We start from the raw sequence: 18,624 nt of genomic DNA, 5'->3' as shown, positions 1-18,624 counted from the left end.
TCTCTGGTCCAGGCATCTCCTCTGAACTCTTCACCAGATTTAGACTGTCTAACAGGCATCTCAAAGTTAACATGTCCAGAATCACTGTCCTCTATTGACTCCCCCAATTCCTCACACACTTGATGTTCTATTTGCCCTTAGGGTCTTCACAAGTTGCTGTTCCTTCTCCTGGAACATACTCCTCCAAACACATAGTTGTTCTCAATAAATATCTGGCAAATGAAAAAATGAGTTGTTCTAGGAATTTGTTAGTTATATTCGTTGGCTTCAAAGACCATGTAAATTCCTTCCGTGTATAGTCATGTTTCTGGTTAGGATTATAAGATACAACTTTATATTTTCTATTTTACTGAATATACAATGCACACAAATTTAAAGCAAAGCTACAATTTGAACAAAACAAACCAGCTCAAGTAAACCCATTTGAAACATTTCAAAGAGCAATTTGTCAAGTGAATAAAATAACGAACTACATTTAGTTTCCAAACTGTACATTAATTCTAATTTTGAATTTTTCAAATAACTTAGTCTAATTCGTGAAAACAAAGACTTCTGTCAAATTACAAACTCCAATAATTTTCGATTAATGAAAAGAAAGGGAACAACTCAACTCCCCTCCCCACATTTTATCCTTTTGTTTTCTGAAGATTAAGTTAAATGCATCTATTGGAAGTTGTGGTGGGGAAAGAGGGAGATACTTGAGTAGGAAAACTATTTTATAATGAAGGATATAAAATAGTCATACCTCAGATGTGCTGCTTTACAAATAAAAGGAATAAAATCTAATTGAGTTTGAGAGCAAGGGTTGAGAGCCACGTTAACGCTTTCCTAGTCCCATTACAGACATGTCTAATTTTTTTGTTTGATAATCATTACCACAAATAAACGGCTGAATGAAAAAACTCCAATTGAAACAAAACTAAACATAAGCAAACAGTGTTAACCCGCGAGAACCGAGACCATTGGAACACTTCAGATATTATTTTTGAAGATTTGGAACTAACACTGTTCATTTATCACTCTAGATATTCTACTCATAACAACAACAACAAAAAGCCATACTTTTGCTGACTATATGGTTAGTTGTGTGCTAGAGGTATATTCAGACGAAAATAATAAAATTCTAGCTCTCACCCTCAAAACAAGGAAAATCCAACAAAATATTCATATCTATGTCTTATGTGTATGAAATAACACATTTGAATGAGTAATTTAGGGTTTAATATCTATTCTTTCACTGAAAACCTATCATAGGGAGTATTTAAGTCAAAGAGTACTCTTTTTAGCTCATCTATTCTGCTTTTTAAAATAAACAAGGTATTTTCAAATCAACTACTACATTTAGAGAGTATGTGTAAATTTGAGCAATATTTAAAAGAAATACAAACATATGGACAGGAACAATTAAGTACCTCACTTTTGTAACTGCTATTGATACTTAATGTAATCTGGCTCTTAATTAGCTTTGAGTGGGGTACCCTTAATTAGTTTAACCACTCTTAATGGGAATAGCAGCGAGTCCCCTAACAAGCATGCCTCTGCATGGGAGGTGCCCCTTCTGCTGTGGCTTTAACTGAGCATCACCACCAGGACAAGAAAGATAAGCTTCTATTTAGACTACCTAATCAGAGTCTAAGAGAGAGATGCTCACTGGCATAATATAGACTGAAAAGTGCACCAAGTAGTCAGACACTGTGAAGAACAAAGCCCTCAGGCTGAGCACAGGGAAATCAGAGGACGGCATTTAGAACAAACATCAGAAATGAGAAATGGGCTCACCCACCCCACCAAAAAATAGGGCCAAAAGAAAGCCATTTTTTTCTTCATCATCCACTCACCCTATTCCGAGTTCTCTACCAAGTTGATGCAAGACCCTTAATTTATTCAAAAATCAAAGGAACTGCAGAGGCAGCTTTTCCAGTGGAAAGAATCGGAACCTGGAAGGCAGATCTGGGTCCAATCCCCATATCTCTGCTCCTATTCTCCTCTAGCTTCACTCAGCCTGTTTTGCTCATGGGTAAAATACGGCTACTTCACCTATCTCAGCATCACCCAAATTTGCCTGATCATAAGGATAATCTTATGATTATTAAATCCGTTAAAAACCATTAAAGGTTCACAGGCCCCATCCCAAGAGGGGGCTTGGGAGTCTGTTTTTTTTTTCATTTTTATTGAGATTGTTCAGATACCATACAATTATCCAAAGATCCAAAGTGTACAATCACTTGCCCCTGGGTACCCTCATACAGCTGTGCATCCATCACACTTAATTTTTGTTCAATGTTTAGAAACTTTTCATTACTCCAGACAAGAAATAAAGTGAAAGATGAAAAAAGAAAAAAAGAAAAGGAAACTCTAATCCTCCCCTATCCCTAACCAACCCCCCTCAATTGTTGACTCCTAGTATTGATATAGTACATTTGTTACTGTTTATAAAAAAATGTTGAAATACTACTAACTGTAGTATATAGCTTGTAATAAGTATATAGTTCTTCCCTATATGCCCCTCTATTATTAACTTCTAGTTGTATTGTCGTACATTTGTTCTGGTTCATGGAAGAGTTTTCTAATATTTGTACAGTTAATCATGGACATTGCCCACCATAGGATTCAGTTTTATACATTCCCATCTTTTGACCTCCAACTTTCCTTCTGGTAACATATCTGACTCTGAGCTTCCCGTTTCCACCTCATTCACGTTCCATTCGGCGCTGTTAGTTATTCTCACATCTTGCTACCAACACCCCTGTTCATTTCCAAACATTTAAGTTCGTCCTAGTTGAACATTCTGCTCATACTAAGCAACCACTCCCCATTCTTAAGCCATGTCCTATATTTTGGTGCCTTATATTTCATGTCTATGAGTTTACATATTATAGTTAGTTCCTATCAGTGAGACCCTGCCATAATTGTCCTAATGTGTTTGGCTTATTTCACTCAGTATATTGTCCTCGAGGTTTTGTCATCAACCCATTTTTTTTTAAAAATGGTTTTGTTCACTCACCATACATTCCATACCAGGTAAATAATCGATGGTTTTCTGCATGGTCATACATTTATGTGTTCACCACCTTCACCACTATCTATATAAGAGCATCTACATTTCTTCCACAAGGCAGGAGGGAGAGTCAAAGAAGGTAGAGAGGCAGAAGAAAGAGGAAAAAAAAATGACAGCTAGGAAGCAGCAAAAGGAAAAATAACCTTAAATCAAAGTAGAATAAAGAATCAGACAATACCACCAATGTCAAGTGTCTAACATGCCTCCCCTATCCCCCCCTCTTATCTGCATTCACCTTGGTATATCACCTTTGTTACATTAAAGGAAGCATAATACAATGATTCCATTAGTTACAGTCTCTAGTTTATGCTGATTGCATCCCTCCTCAAATGCCTCCCCATTTTTAACACCTTGCAAGGTTGACATTTGCTTATTCTCCCTCGTAAAAAAACATATTTGTACATTTTATCACAATTGTTGAATACTCTAGATTTCACCAAGTTACACAGTCCCAGTCTTTATCTTTCCTCCTTTCTTGTGGTGTCTCACATGTTCCCCACCTTCCTCTCTCAACTGTATTCAGTTACCTTTGTTCAGTGTACTTACATTGTTGTGCTACCATCTCCCAAAATTGTGTTCCAAACCACACACTCCTGTCTTCTATTACCCTGTAGTGCTCCCTTTAGTATTTCCTGTAGGACAGGTGTCTTGTTCACAAAGTCTCTCATTGTCTGTTTGTCAGAAAATATTTTGAGCTCTCCCTCATTTTCGAAGGACAGCTTTGCTGGATACAGGATTCTTGGTTGGCGGTTTTTCTCTTTCAGTATCTTAAATATATCACACCACTTCCTTCTTGCCTCCATGGTTTCTGCTGAGAGATCTGCACATAGTCTTATTAAGCTTCCTTTGTATGTAATGGATTGCTTTTCTCTTGCTGCTTTCAGGATTCTCTCTTTGTCTTTGACATTTGATAATCTGATTATTAAGTGTCTTGGCGTAGGCCTATTCATATCTCTTCTGTTTGGAGTACGCTGCGCTTCTTGGATCTATAATTTTATGTCTTTCATAAGAGATGGGAAATTTTCATTAATTATTTCCTCTATTATTGCTTCTCGCCCCTTTCCCTTCTCTTCTCCTTCTGGGACACCAATGATACGTACATTATTGTACTTTGTTTCATCCTTGAGTTCCCAGAGACGTTGCTCATATTTTTTCATTCTTTTCTCCATCTGCTCATTTGCGTGTAGGCTTTCAGGTGTTTTGTTCTCCAGTTCCTGAGTGTTTTCTTCTGCCTCTTGAGATCTGCTGTTGTATGTTTCCATTTTGTCTTTCATCTCTTGTGTTGTGCCTTTCATTTCCATAGATTCTACTAGTTGTTTTTTCGAACTTTTGATTTCTGCCGTATACATGCCCACTGCTTCCTTTACAGCCTCTATCTCTTTTGCAATATCTTCTCTAAACTTTTTGAATTGATTTAGCATTAGTTGTTTAAATTCCTGTATCTCAGTTGAAGTGTACGTTTGTTCCTTTGACTGGGCCATAACTTTGTTTTTCTTAGTGTAGGTTGTAATCTTCTGTTGTCTAGGCATGGTTTCCTTGGTTATCCAAATCAGGTTTTCCCAGACCAGAACAGGCTCAGGTCCCAGAGGGAAGAAATGTTCAGTATCTGGTTTCCCTGTGGGTGTGTCTTAGAAAATTGCTCCACCCTTTGATGCCTCAGGTCACTGTGCTTTTCTGCCCAGTAGGTGATGCCTGTTAGCCTGTAATTCTTGACTGGTGTGAGGAGGTATGGCCATGTTCCCCCAGGCTCTGGGGTCTGGTTCTGAATGGAAAGGGCCCCATCCCTTTCCTCCTAGAGAAGACAGACTCCTCAGGTGGAGGTCATTAGCATTTCAATGGTCTCTCTCTCTGCTTGTGGTGTCTCCACCCTTCCCGGAGTCACAGCCCTGGAAACTGAAAATGACTGGGGCTTTCTCCACTGAGCCAAAAAAGAAACAGATAGTCCCCTTCCGACCCAGTCCAAGGTGACCCTCCAGCTCTCCCAGGTCAGCCGTCACCCAAAGCCTCTGTCTGTTTTTTGGGGCTGCGTACCTGTAGTGAGCAGTTCACACTCACTACTTAAAACCCCAGTTGGAGCTCAGCTGAGCTATATTCGCTTGCTGGGAGAGAGCTTCTCTCTGGCACTATGAGGCTTTGCAGCTCGGGCTATGGGGGAGGGGGTCTCACGACTTGGATCTGCAGGTTTTACTTACAGATTTTATGCTGTGTTCTCGGGCATTCCTCCCAATTCAGGTTGGTGTATGATGAATGGATGGTCTCGTTTGTCCCCCCGCAGTTATTCTGGATTATTTACTAGTTGTTTCCGTTTTTTTGTAGTTGTTCCAGGGGGACTACTTAGCTTCCATTCCTCTCTATGCCGCCATCTTGCCCGACTCGGGAGTCTGTATTTTAATGAGTGCCTGGGTGAGGGTCTTAGGCCCAGGTGATAAGGCCCATTCAGCAAACACTGATTTACCTCATAGGGCTATTTCCTTGGAGTAAAAATCATAACATTTCTTGGACGAATAAGGCATATTGACCAACCTTGTCAGCTAACTCTTTTGGAACTTGCTTCAGTTTGCAAAGTTTTTGTTAGGATCTTTCAGGAGCAAGCACTGTTCTCTCGCCCACAATCCAATTCTTCCAAGGTACTCTCAAGAAAGGTTTTCAGTGACTCTGACTTGCCAGCTCCTCATTCTGGACAGTCTTCTTTCTCCCGCTCTTACAGGACCAGCCCCTTGGAGCCTCACCTACCATCTTCGGCTCTCAGACCAGCAAGGAGCCCATGGAGCTCCAGCGTGGGCGCTTTTCTGTTTGTTCTACTTTTTCTTACTAGATACCCAATACCCCAACTTCAACTCCACCTGAACTGTGACAGCTCCCAAACCTACACAGTATTCAGAGTTCACCATCTCTCTCCCGACCTTAGTTCCGCATTTTCATCAGGGTCTACCTGCTATTATTGCTATAACATATCAGAACTTCTCTTCTCTCCCACAACCTATTCCTCCTCCTTCTTTCTTCCCTGACAATATAGCCATCCACTGTCACCTAACATTTAAACCAAACCTTAACTACCTTCTCCCTCACCCTGTGCATTCAGACAAAAGCCATGTTCTGCTGATTCTATTTCTGAGGCTTCTCTTAAATCTGTCCCTCTTTTTCAATACCACTGCCCTTGACCTAGAACATATTCTCATTTCTCATCAGAACACCATCAAAAGGTTTTCTGGCATATCTTCCTGCCTCGTGCCTCTTTTTCCTTCTCCCTTATAACAGTTATGTTTCTATGATAGAGATCTGATAAACTTCTGAAGCTCCTCTGTGCCCAGCAGATGAAGTCCACGCTACTTGGAATGGGACACAAAGCCTTTCATCATTTGGTCTCAATGTACTTTTCTCATCCTGGCCGCTTCCTCTTCTCCCAACCCAATCTCCTCTTTCTCTATCTATCCCATTTCGCCACCACACACACACACACACACACACACACACACACACGCCAGTTTTCTAGCCTTTTCAACAAAGTTACCCTGTCAATTTATTTTTTATTTTTTTGTTCCATGTCTTAAATGATTTCATTTGCCAAATGAACATCAGTTATAATTAATTCCACCATCTTTAGAGGAAACATTTAAGTGCCAATCAAAATATGCAAGATTTCTGAACAGAAATAATAGAATTACTATATTAGGTTTAATATAATTCTAGCTCAAAGCAAAGAAACTTGACTTTTTAATTAGCCTCATTAAATGTCCAATTTCCACTAGGTTCTTTAAAATACCAACAAACTCATTGTATTAGTTAGGGTTCCTCAGGGAACAGAACCAACAAGAGATATCTGTAAATATAAGATTTTATAAAAGTGTCTCATGCAACCATGGGGATGCATGAGTCCAAATTCCATAGAACAGGCAGAAAACTGGCAACTCCGAGGAAGGTGTTTGATGAACTCCTCAGGAGACACTGGCTAGCCAAAGAAGTGAAGGTCCTGTCTCTCTCCCTTAAAAGTCTTCAACTGATTGGATTAAATCCTACTGATTGAATTCTCTCATTGTGGAAGACATGCCTTTCATTGATGTGATCACTCATAGGTGCAGTCAACTGACTGATGATTTAATAAACCAGCCTTCTGGTTTATTAACCAGCCACAAATGTCTTGCAGTAACAGTTAGGCCAGTGCTTGCCTCACCAGAAACTTGGACACCATCACCCAGCCAAGTTACACATTAACCCAACCATCACAGTCCTCCTCTTGTCAACCTGGCAGTTATACACATCACCTTAAGCCATACTTTATCTCTAAGTAGAGCACAATAATAGACATATATTTTGCCTGACAATACTCAGCTGACCTGCGTACAACTGGAAAAGCACTAAATCTCTCCAGAATAGGGTACAAGTCCTGGGGTGATATTGACTCTTAAACTTGATTTCCCTTAACTTAAATACTGCAAAACAAACAATACAGCTTATGCCATATGATAAGGGTGATAAGATAGAGAAGAAAACAAAGATATTTGTTTTATGGACAAATACAAACATACTCATACAAAACAAGGAAGAAATATTCATGCCATCATAGTCCTCATTTCTGTAACTGGTCACATGGCCGTAGTTCATATTTATCACGACCTTCTTCCACACTCATTCCATGTTCGCTTTACCCTCAGCAAGTACTTCAGCTGGCCGTGGTTCTTTGCCTGGTGGGGTGACCCAAACCTTCATTCCTGAAGTTTCTTGGCCACTGGTAATCCTGCCTGGATTGGGTTGTTGCAGTCTTCCACTGACTTTGATCACAGGGCATGGTAGTACTAAGAGACGCCCTAGGGGACCTCCTGTATTCCTGCAAAACTCTTCTTTACCTCCACTGTGTAGCTGCAGTGCTAATTCCCCTTGATAGTCAGGATCAATCACACCAGCCGGTACAGTAATCCTCTTCCTTGCCTGTTGATTCAGAGGCATGAAAAGCCCAAAGTGGCCAATGGGCAATTTTAAATTCCAGTCCAACGGAATTATTGTTGTGTCTCCTGGTAGAAGCACTCTTCCTTTTTGGAACTAAGACTTGCAGACCAGCGGATCTTAAGCTTGAAGGGATAGGAAGCAAAAATTTTCCTAGATTACTAGGAGTGATGGTGAGTGGTGCTACTCCTGCTTCCACCCTTGATTCCTGGACCCGTGAATCCTGACTATGGGAGAAACAGCACCATAGAGTGGACGCTGATTCAGAGCATACACAGCCTCCCGGAGAACACTGTTGCAGCTCACAATGTATTGCCACCTAGTTGGCGCCGTAATTGAGTCTTCAACAGGCCATTCCACTGTTCTATCAACCCAGCTGCCTCTGGATGATGGGAAACTTTGCAAGACCAGAGAATTCCGTGAGCATGTGCCCATTCCCTCACTTCATTTGCTGTGAAGTGGGTTCCTCGGTCAGAAGCAACGCTGTGTGGAATACCATGATGGTGGATAAGGCATTCCATAAGTCCACAGATGGTAGTTTTAGCAAAAGCATTGTGTGCAAGGAAGGCAAACCCATATCCAGAATATCTGTCTATTACAGTTAGAAAAAACTGGCGATTCAGGATCCAATTATCCCATTGTGTTTAAGGATTCCAGTTCAGTGACAGTAGTTCCCACAGTAATATCTGACCTACAGAGAAGAGCAACTACAGACCTCTTCAGGGATAATGGAGCTAGTTTCACAAATTTATTCCTCACAATCCTGGTAAAAGGTGTGTCCTCTGGACATTACAGGGGTGTGTGAGCAGGTCTTCTATGATAAATCCACTCTAACTTTCCAATCTCTCTAAGCCTTTGAATCCCCTCCTCTACATTATACCAGGGCAGTTCCGGCATTTCTAGCTCAGGTAGTGTCAGCTACCTTCTGATCCATGTTTCAGCCAACCACCCAAAGAAACTGTTAACGCCCTTTCTAACCCCTCAAGCTACAACACTGAATGAGGAAATCTCTGCTTAGTGGGCTCATATCAATAAATTCAGCCTGATCCAACCTTATATTCCTTCCACTTATCCCACATCCATACCATCCATTCCCACACGTATTCCCCTGATTTCTGTCTATATAAATTAGAAATCTCATGCAGTTCTTTTAGAATATAGTGTACTTCTTCATAGATCACACTTTGTACCTCACCCTTCAGGGCCTGTTGGGACTTTAGTCTAGTTATAGGTCTCGAAGAAAAGAGTGATGGTGGTGGTGGGTCATGAAAAGAATTAGAAGTATCCCTCAAGCCATTTACCTCAGGTCATTCTGTTGTAGTTTCATCTTGTGAAACAGGATTAATCTCTGCAGACAGAGAAGTGAGGGCTGCTTCCTCAGGAGAGGTGATTATAGGTTTAGCAGGCACTGAAGGGTTAATCTCTTTAGGTAGAGGTTGTATGGCAGGCTCTTCAGGGCAGACTGGAGGTTACAGGCTGTGTCCACAGGGCAGACCATTACAGGTGTATGTAGCAAAGACTGAGCAGAATCCAGGGTTCCAGTGTCCTCACTGCCATTATTATCAATCCATATGTCCCCATCCCAAGTTTCAGGATCCCATTCTTTTCTAACCAGTGCCTTTACTTTAACAACAGACACCCTGCGAGGTTGAGATTTGTTTACGTTGTAAATCTGCTACTCACACAATGGGACTCTGAGTCTGGTTTTCAGAAATCTCAAGTCTGTGGCCACAGGAAATAAGATTTTCTTTCAGGGCACACATAGAAACCTTTACATCTGTCATACAGCCCTTAAGTTTCAAATTAGAAGCCTTTAGCTCGTCCCTTCCTCTTATAACTTTATCCAGTGTATCTAAGAGCAACCAGCCAACATCACTATACCCCTTAACTCTGCAAAAACACTGTCACCCAGAGCTTTGCTTTGTACAAGAGTATGATTAGGAGAATCCAACGGTGATATTTTGCGTATCTCCATTGCCAACTCATGCCATGAACTGTCAGTGCCATCTTGATTATTGGAAATGGAGTCATTAGTGTCTCTGAATCTAATCAGAGTAGAAAACCAATTGTAAATGACCATTTTAAGATTCTGTTTCTCAAGAACTACTCCCGGTACCAAGCTATATTAGTTAGGGTTCTCTAGGGAAACAGAACCAACAAGAGATATCTGTAAATATAAGATTTTATAAAAGTGCCTCATGCAACTGTGGGGATGCATGAGTCCAAATTCTGTAGGGCAGGATACACGAGACCAAATTCTGTAGGGCAGGCAGCAAACTGGCAATTCAGATAAAGATTACTGATGAACTCCTCAGAAAACGCTTCGCTGGCTAGCCAAAGAAGAAGTGAAGGTTCTCTCTCCCTTAAATGTATTCAACTGATCAGATTAAATCCAGCTGACTGAATTGATTCATTGATGAAGACATGCCCTTTGTTGATGTAAGCAGTCACAGGTGCAGTCAATTGACTGATGATTCAACAGCCAGCATTCTGGTTTATTAACCAGCCACAAATGTCCTTGCAGTTAACAGTTAGGCCAGTGCTTGCATGACCAGACACCTGGACACCATGACCTGGTCAAGCTGACACATGAACCTAACCATCACACTCACGGATCTCCGTTTTACCTTTGCACAAACACAGGGGTCCCAGAGCTTTACTTGGGAGCAATTGCTTGGTGTGCTCATCCTCTGCGCCTGGTTCACTACATACCTGCCGCCTACTAGTTCTGAACACTTTTCACACTCAAGGACCCGCTCACTGAGCTTTTCCATTCTCTCCACTCTCATACTGCTTTTAGGTCACTTCTTACCCATCATAGTAAATTCTTTAACACAATCTCCCTGCCAGGCCTCAAGCCTCTCAAGAACTAGATGAGCATCCCCTTCATCTACTGTCAGCACCTAACAGGGCCTAACCCCACTAAAGAGCAACAACCGTTTGTTTAATGAATAAGCCCTGGTAGGGCAGACACTATTATCCACACAAAACAAAAACAAAAAAGATTGAGAAATATGTAAAAAGAAGTGACTTGCCCAAGGTTATGCACAAAATAAGAGGCTTTGAACAGGACCGTGAATTTAGGTTTTCTAATTCTAATTCTATCATTCTGTTAACTGTAAGTGTGCATAAGTGACAACAGGTAAATTATTATAACAGGTAGCTTTTAATTTCTTTCCAGAAAGCTCACCAAGATATCATTTATCCTACTATTGCTCTGACTCGGACCTTGATTTAGCAGAAATGACCTTATGTCATAAGGAAGATCCAATTTTAAAATTCTTTTGCTCTTACTTAAGTCTCTCAGAATACACTAAAATTACGTTTATCGGGGTCTGATAGGTGTACGCTGAATGCCTTCATAAAATAATTTTAAAGGAGTTTTATTCCTGTAGAAATTTCCCATGTCAAAGCAGAGAAGTATGTGAAAGGAGATTATATGAATTGAATAGTTCTCACATTAACAATTGCTTACTTTAAATTTTTGCATTTCCTTTCTTGAAAAAAAAAAACAAACAAAACACTCCAGAGTTAAAATGTGATTTAGTTAAATATATATATTTTTTAATGTATATATTTATATATACATTATATATATGTGTATATATATTATATACACATAAATATATATATTTATATATATTTTTTAATGTATATATCCATGAATTCTCCTTAACCCAAACATTTGCTCTCACTAAAGGAAGCATTTGGTCCTGTTTAAAAAAAAACCAACTGGAGTTTATTTCCTAGTCCTCATCTCCTAAGTAAATCTTCAAGTCAAACCTCCTTTATTTAAATATATGACAAGACTAGCCATGCCCCAAATCAAAATAAATATAATGTCAAAAATTACCAATGATACTGCATAAGTTTGAGATAGCAGCTAGTTACAGCCAAAATGGGAATGACAGATAACCTTTTCCTGTTGGAGTAAAACATTTCTAAAGCATTTTTTCCTACTGTAGTCTATGAATTTTATTATTTTTAATGAGAGAAGTTGCAGGTTTACAGAAAAATCATGCAGAAAATACAGAGTTCCTTTATAACCCCCACTCAAACACACACAGTTTTTCTTATTATTAACACTTTGCACTAGTGAGGTACCTTTGTTACAACTGATGAAACATTATAGTTATAATTATAGTATTAACTATAGTTCACAGTTTACATTAGGGTTCACTGTTTGTATCGTACAGTCTTATGGTTTTGTTTTAAAATTTTTATTATACCTATATATACAACCTAAAATTCCCCTTTAACCACATTCAAGTATATAATCCAGTGGTGTTAATTACACTAACAATGTTGCTTTCCCATCACCACCATCCATTACCAAAACTTTTCCATCACCCCAAACGGAATCTCTGCACCAATTAAGCAACAATTCCCCATTCCCTACCCCCACCCCAGCCCCTGGTAACCTATATTCTAGTTTCTAACTCCATGAGTTTGCTTATTCTAATTATTTCATATCAATCTGATCACACAATATTTGTCCTTTTGTGTCTGGCTTATTTATAAAATATTTTTAATCAAAATGGTTATTTACAAACAGAACAAGCTGAAAAAAAAATCTCCCCCCTCACATTTAGTTCTGTGACCTATAATTTCTCCTCTCTGTATTTTATTTTTTTAATTTTTTTATTTTATTATTATCTTTTTTTACATTTTATTTTGAAATAAATTCAAAGTTATGGGAATAGTCGCAAAAACAATACAAACCCCATACACAGAACTCCAGCATTCCCTGATCCCCGATACCCTGATCCACTAACTTTAACATGCTGTCACACTGCTATTTCTTTCCCTCCCTCCCTCCCTCCCTATCTATCATCCATCATCTATTGCTCTGTCTTCTGAACATATGGGAGCTAGCTGCACACATCCTTGAACAAACACTATAATTCACATATACAATTCCCATGAAGAAGAACATTCTTTTATGCAATCCCATTAAGTGCAGCTAAGAAATACAAGAGATTCAACAGACACAAAGCTTACATTCTACATTTCCTTTTCCTTATGTCTCAACTGTGTCCCTTTGAGCCTCCTGTCCTCCATCCTCAGAACCCATCCAGGATCATCCTTGGCATTCAATTGTCATCTGTTTAGACTGTCTTTTTTTTTTTTTTTTTGTCTCTCAATTGTGGAAACATATATACAGACTAAATCTTCCCATTCCATTAGTGGGATTAATCACATTTAGAATGTTGTAATGCTATCACCTTCCCACCATCCATTACTAGAAATTTCCCTTCACCTCAAACAGCAACCCTATACTCATTTCTTAACTCCCCATTGCCCCTTCCCCCACTTCTCATAACCCATACTCTACTTTTCATCTCTATGGTCATATTCTCTGATAATTTCTTTGTGTTTACTGTGGGGCTTAAAATTAAACTCTTAAATCCATAACATAATCTTGTTTTTCTTTGATACCAACTTAATTTCAATAGGACACATAATTTTTAAATTATGTTTATTTTAAAACATTTTATCATAAAAATGTACAAGGCAGCTCCTGCTTTACCAAGAGGAAGAAAGCAGATGGAGTTCTCAGACAGGAAGTAGGGAATGCAGAGCCAGGCTGAGGCTAAATTCTCAGCAATTGATGAAGACAGGCCCCTTGGACAAAATGTCCAGAAGGGCACTGAGGAGGGTTCGAATAAAGAGCACAGTCTCCCCCATCCGTTGTACATTATATCCAGAGTCCAAGCATCAACCAAGCTAAAAAGACAAATGTGGAGAGGAAGGAAAATCATTTACTCACCCCAAACTATGTTATTTTTATTTACAACTTGCTTTGAAAGTTATACATAAAGTCTTCTTTTAGTGTGGTTTTCAGTCAACTTTAAGAGTCTGAAATCAGAAGAGTGAGCAGCGCTAGGACTAGATGACTGAGTTGCCTTTCAGCACTGTATTCTGAAATTTTATTATTCAGTGGTCCTGTTAGTTTTTTTTAAAATAAAGCATGATTACAAATCTGAAAATATGAAGACGAGATTTCTGTACTTTTGTTTCACATCAGATCAATTTGTGAAAGGACAGAAAGGAGAAAGGAATAAAGAGGTCCTAAATTATTGAACATTTGCAAAGTATTTTCATGTTATCTCACTTAATCCAGAAAAAATAGGTTTACAGATGCACAAACTGAAGAAGCACCACAGATTAATGTTAAATTTAGCAACACTTTTGTTAGAGGGGAATTAGAGACGGAGAGAAAAGGGACGTATACTTTGCAAATTAGCGTGACAGTCAGGATAAAACTGATTCTTCAGAACTTCCGAGATTGTCAGAATGTCCTCAATCTACAGATGCTCACCCTACTGCCAAGAACCCCAAGTGACACTTTCCAAATTGCTATTTGTGTTCCAGACAGAAAACTGGCATTTCATAGATTATGCCAATGAGCCTAGGGCCTGACAGCCAAGTGAGATTGAGATTTTCTTTCCAACTTTCTACAGTGACCAAGCTATTTAAATTTCAACTAAATGCAATGTTTCATAGAAGCACCAACATAGACTGCTACTAGAAAAGCAAGTTTATTTTAGCCACTTTTAAATGAAAATTACTGAATTCACTCATTCACACATTTGAGGTACACAGTAAGCAGTCAGAATGAAAGCAATGAATTACATCAAGAGAAAAAAAAGCACAAGCCAGTCTCATATCACTTCTTGAACATTAAAAGACAACATGCAAAAATCAAGATCTTAACTCCCCACCTCTTCTGTAAAAAGTCTGCAAATCTAGCTTCACAGATGTTTGCAGCAAACGCTTGGTTAATTCAAATCTGTTCCCCTAATCCTCCTTCTTGAAACAAACAGGATACGGGTCTATTAATATGGAACCAATAGTCTCTAGTTTTTGACTTTTGTTTTTTAAGAGCACTTAGAAGGTTTTATAAACTTTGCATATTTATCCCCGGTTGACTATCAATCTACTCACCCAAGGTTTCTCAAACTTTCCCAAGTCCACACTTCCAGGCAGATCCATCAGGACCAGAGCCCTAAACCTCACCAATTCTGTTTGCAGATCACTTTGTCTTACCAGGAAAAATCCCTCTATTTTCACTCTTCTTGTTTCTAAGAAGTGCTCCTCCTGCTCACCAAGTAGATTCTCACCAACTCCCTTCACCACCTCGTACATTGCTTTTATTTTCAACCTGTCCATACAGCTTCCCTCCTCTCAGCCTATAAATAAGATCAGAAGTTCCTTGTCCTAAAAATTGTCTCTCATCAGGCCTGGCAGTGAGGGAAAGGGGCAGTAGGATACAAAGAGATGTGTCCTTAACCTCTGGCAATCTGAGTATGGTCTCTACTGTTTTACTTAAGTTCTTCAAGTGTGTCCATCACCACAACCCTCATTCTTCGCAGTCCTCATCCAGCACCTCCAGCCTGGCCAGCTACATTTCTGTCTCTTTTGATGACTCATCTTCCTCCCCAAATATAAGGCATTCCTGAGGTTCTGTCACGAGTCTTCTCTTTCTTACAGCTTCAACTATCTGCCCAGTCGCTGGATCTCACCAAATGTCTCTGTGGGACCGCCCAGCCTGCACCTCTGAGTTACCAGGCCCATGCTAAATCCCTTACCTCTTCTTCTCTGCCCCCTTCAACCACTCTATATTCCTATGGGAGCTCTCATCCCCTGGTCACTCAGTGCAAATCTTTGGACAGGGTCCCAAGGGAGGAGGAATCGGTTCACTTGCCAGCAACCAAGAGTCTGCCTTATACTCTCAGATCTGTCCTCTCTGTGTCTTATATCCACTCAACACTAAACCTCTCATCTGAATGGCTATAACACTCTCCTTTTAGTATTCCTACCTCAAATTTTTAGTATATGTTGTTGCTAGAGAAACATTCTTAAAGGACAACTTTGATCATGTCTGGCCTTCCAGACACTCTACACAATGCCTCTCAAACTATAAGGTGCATGTGAAATACCGGGTCATCTTGTTAAAAATGCAGATTTCCATTCAGTAGGTCTGGGGTGGTGTCTGATTCCGGAATTCCAGCATGCTGCCTGATGATACCGATGTTATCAGTAAAGTTGTATATACAAAATGGCTCCAACCTATTTTTCTTGACTCATCTTCTACTCTGCACAGCACAGCATTCCAGGGTGTCTCTCTCTCTTACACAAAGACCACACATATATGGACAGAGAGATGTACATACAGAGAAAATGTTCCCTGGACACACTTTACAGCCTCTTGATGTTTCCTCAGTCCTGTCTGCTAAACCCACTTTTCAAGAACCAACTCATTCTGCCATGGCCTTTTCTTATCTTCTCCCCTACATCACCCTCACACCCCACCCTCTGAAGCCCACAGAAACCTGAATTTGCAGCACCTGTGCTCTGTAATGCAATGGTAGGTCACCTCATTTTATCCCCATGGCCACACTGTAAGCTCCTGGAGGGCAGGGACTATCTGCCTAACCTCTGTATCACCAGGACATCTTGCTCCCTTGTGAGTGGCAATAATATGTGCTCAAGTGGATTTGTATTCCAAGAAAAACAAAGCATCTCACTTTACTTCATGCAATTTACTTTGAGCAGGTGCTTCAGAAGTTTATCTAAGACAAACACACACACATACAAAAACAACCACTCTTGCAGGAGTTGATTTATCAGCAAAATCTAAGAAAACTTGGTTAAACATTTGCTTTTTAAAAGAAAAATCTACTTGTAAATATTCGAATGGTGCCTAGACTCTTTATAGTAGTTTCCAGGTATACATATGTCAAGGTTCTGATATTTTATTAACAATTAAATCTAATTTGTAATTACTACATTATAAATGTCCAATATTTTCTAATGCAGATTCTAACCCTCTCAGGTTTAATTTACCTAATGCTCCTTTCATCATTCCATCTTTTTCTCCCTGGGTGAGTGAAATTAGCCGTCTGAAAAACATTCAGCAATTAAAATGCCTTCCATTTGTTTCTATACTTTGAAAAGTGCTTAAAAACATGAATCTTAAAATAGCATTTTAAAGCAGGCTTAGCAAGTCAGCCAAGACAATCCTATAAATGTTTACATGGCCAAACCTCTAAATATCAAACAACTGCCAATATTCAGGAACCCATCCATAGCTCTCAAACTTCAGTGCTCTCAAGAACTTCAAGAACTGCCCAGAACCCGGTCCGTAAAACTGCAGTGGAGTCCAGAAAACCGTGCCTTTCACCAAGGGTCCCCGGGTGATTTCGATGCAGGTGTTCGGCGCATCCCAATTAGAGAAATACTGACCTCAACCCCCGTCTGGGGGCCCTACAGCGTGTGTTTAAAAGGGAAACAAAAAACTCCTTTTCCCAAACATCTGTCAAATCAACACCAACCTGGGAGGACGAGGAGGGCCCAAAGCCATCGAGGGGAAGTGACGCTCCCTGCCAGCCCTGCGCCCGGCTCTCCAAGCACTCCCGGCCCGGACCCCCGACCTCGGGCCAGACCCCGACCCTGACCCCTAGTTCGGACCTCCGGACCCCGGCCCCGACCCCCAACCCCGACCTCTATCCCGGAACCCCACACCCGACCTCCAGGCCGGACCCCGGCCCCAATCCCCAGGCCCGACCCCAGCCCGGACCCCCAGCCCCGACCCCGGCCCCGGCCTGATCCCTGGCCCGGACCTCCGGTCCCCAGCCCGGACACCCGGCCCACGCCCCTCACCTGCCACGCGGCTGCAGCTCCGAGTCATCCTCGGGCCCGGTTTCCCGCGGCTCCTGCTCGCCCGTTGCTGCCGGCAGCACTTCGGCGTCCTCCACCGTCACCTCCGCCGCAGCCCCCGCCGCTGGTACCCGGGTAGCGGAGGTGGGCGCGGCCGCCGCCCCCAGGCTGAAGGGCGCGTGGGCAGCGGGCCCCGGGAGGTCGCGGGCGCGCGCGGTGGCCCCGGGCCCCAGCGCCAGCCGCAGCAGTAGTAGCAGCGCCCACGCGAGCGGCCCCGGGCGCGCGGCGCGCTCCATCAGCGGCCCGCCCCGGGGGCCTGCATCGAGGCCCGGCCGTCCGCACCCGCGTCTGCCGCGGCTCGGAGCCGCCACCCGGGCGAGGATAGCCTGGGCAGCCAGCAGCGTTCTCCGGGCCACGTCTCAGCCCGGCCGCCGCTGCTGCCTCCGGAGTGACAGCCTCGCTCGGACATCGCCCATCAAGCCAACTCTGCGGGCCTGCGTCCTCCGATTGGCTGGGGCCACCGCCACTCCGGGAACCCGGGCGGGCCCTACCAGGGAAGGCGGGCTTTCCCGGTTGTCAACATCACGCTGGCCAATCAACCCGCACTTTCTTCGCCCGAAGCCTGGCCCTCTTCCGGACAGCCTACCCAATGAGAAATGCCGCTCCCTGCGGCCTTCTTGCTTGATTGGCAGGCTCAGCAGTTCCTGGATTACCTTTGCCCGGAGGGGATTGGCCATCGAGGCGCTCGGCCTCGCCCCTTAAGGCGAGTCTCCGGAGGAAGGTTGGAAAAGCATTGGTGAGAGCGCATGTCCGTCAGAGTGCTGAGGCGTCTTTGTTTTGATTGGTTGGAAGCCGCGCTTACTACGTGGCGGATTCTGAGTGTGAAGAGGCGGGTCCCTAGTGGGAGCCAGCAGAAGGTGAGTCCCTGGTGGCGTGGAGGCGGCAGCCCACGGACGCTGCCT

General features: G+C 41.9%; 1 protein-coding gene across 3 annotated transcripts in view; it reads right to left on the bottom strand.

Annotated features, from left to right (window-relative positions):
- The window catches only part of EIF2AK3 (eukaryotic translation initiation factor 2 alpha kinase 3), an 86,265-nt gene extending 68,112 nt beyond the window's left edge, over positions 1 to 18,153 (bottom strand). For all 3 annotated transcript variants that reach the window (XM_037806782.1, XM_037806783.1, XM_037806784.1), the window contains exon 1: positions 17,666 to 18,153. In XM_037806782.1, coding sequence (XP_037662710.1) covers positions 17,666 to 17,958 — 293 coding nt within the window. In that variant the 5' untranslated portion in view covers positions 17,959 to 18,153. The remainder of the gene's footprint in view (positions 1 to 17,665) is intronic.
- Between the last annotated feature and the right edge of the window lie 471 nt (positions 18,154 to 18,624).

The sequence above is a fragment of the Choloepus didactylus genome, chromosome 17, assembly GCF_015220235.1.
Source record: "Choloepus didactylus isolate mChoDid1 chromosome 17, mChoDid1.pri, whole genome shotgun sequence".
Lineage (NCBI taxonomy): Eukaryota > Metazoa > Chordata > Mammalia > Pilosa > Megalonychidae > Choloepus > Choloepus didactylus.
The sequence above is the reverse complement of the archived record's forward strand: the minus strand, read 5'-3'. Positions and strand labels throughout refer to the sequence as shown.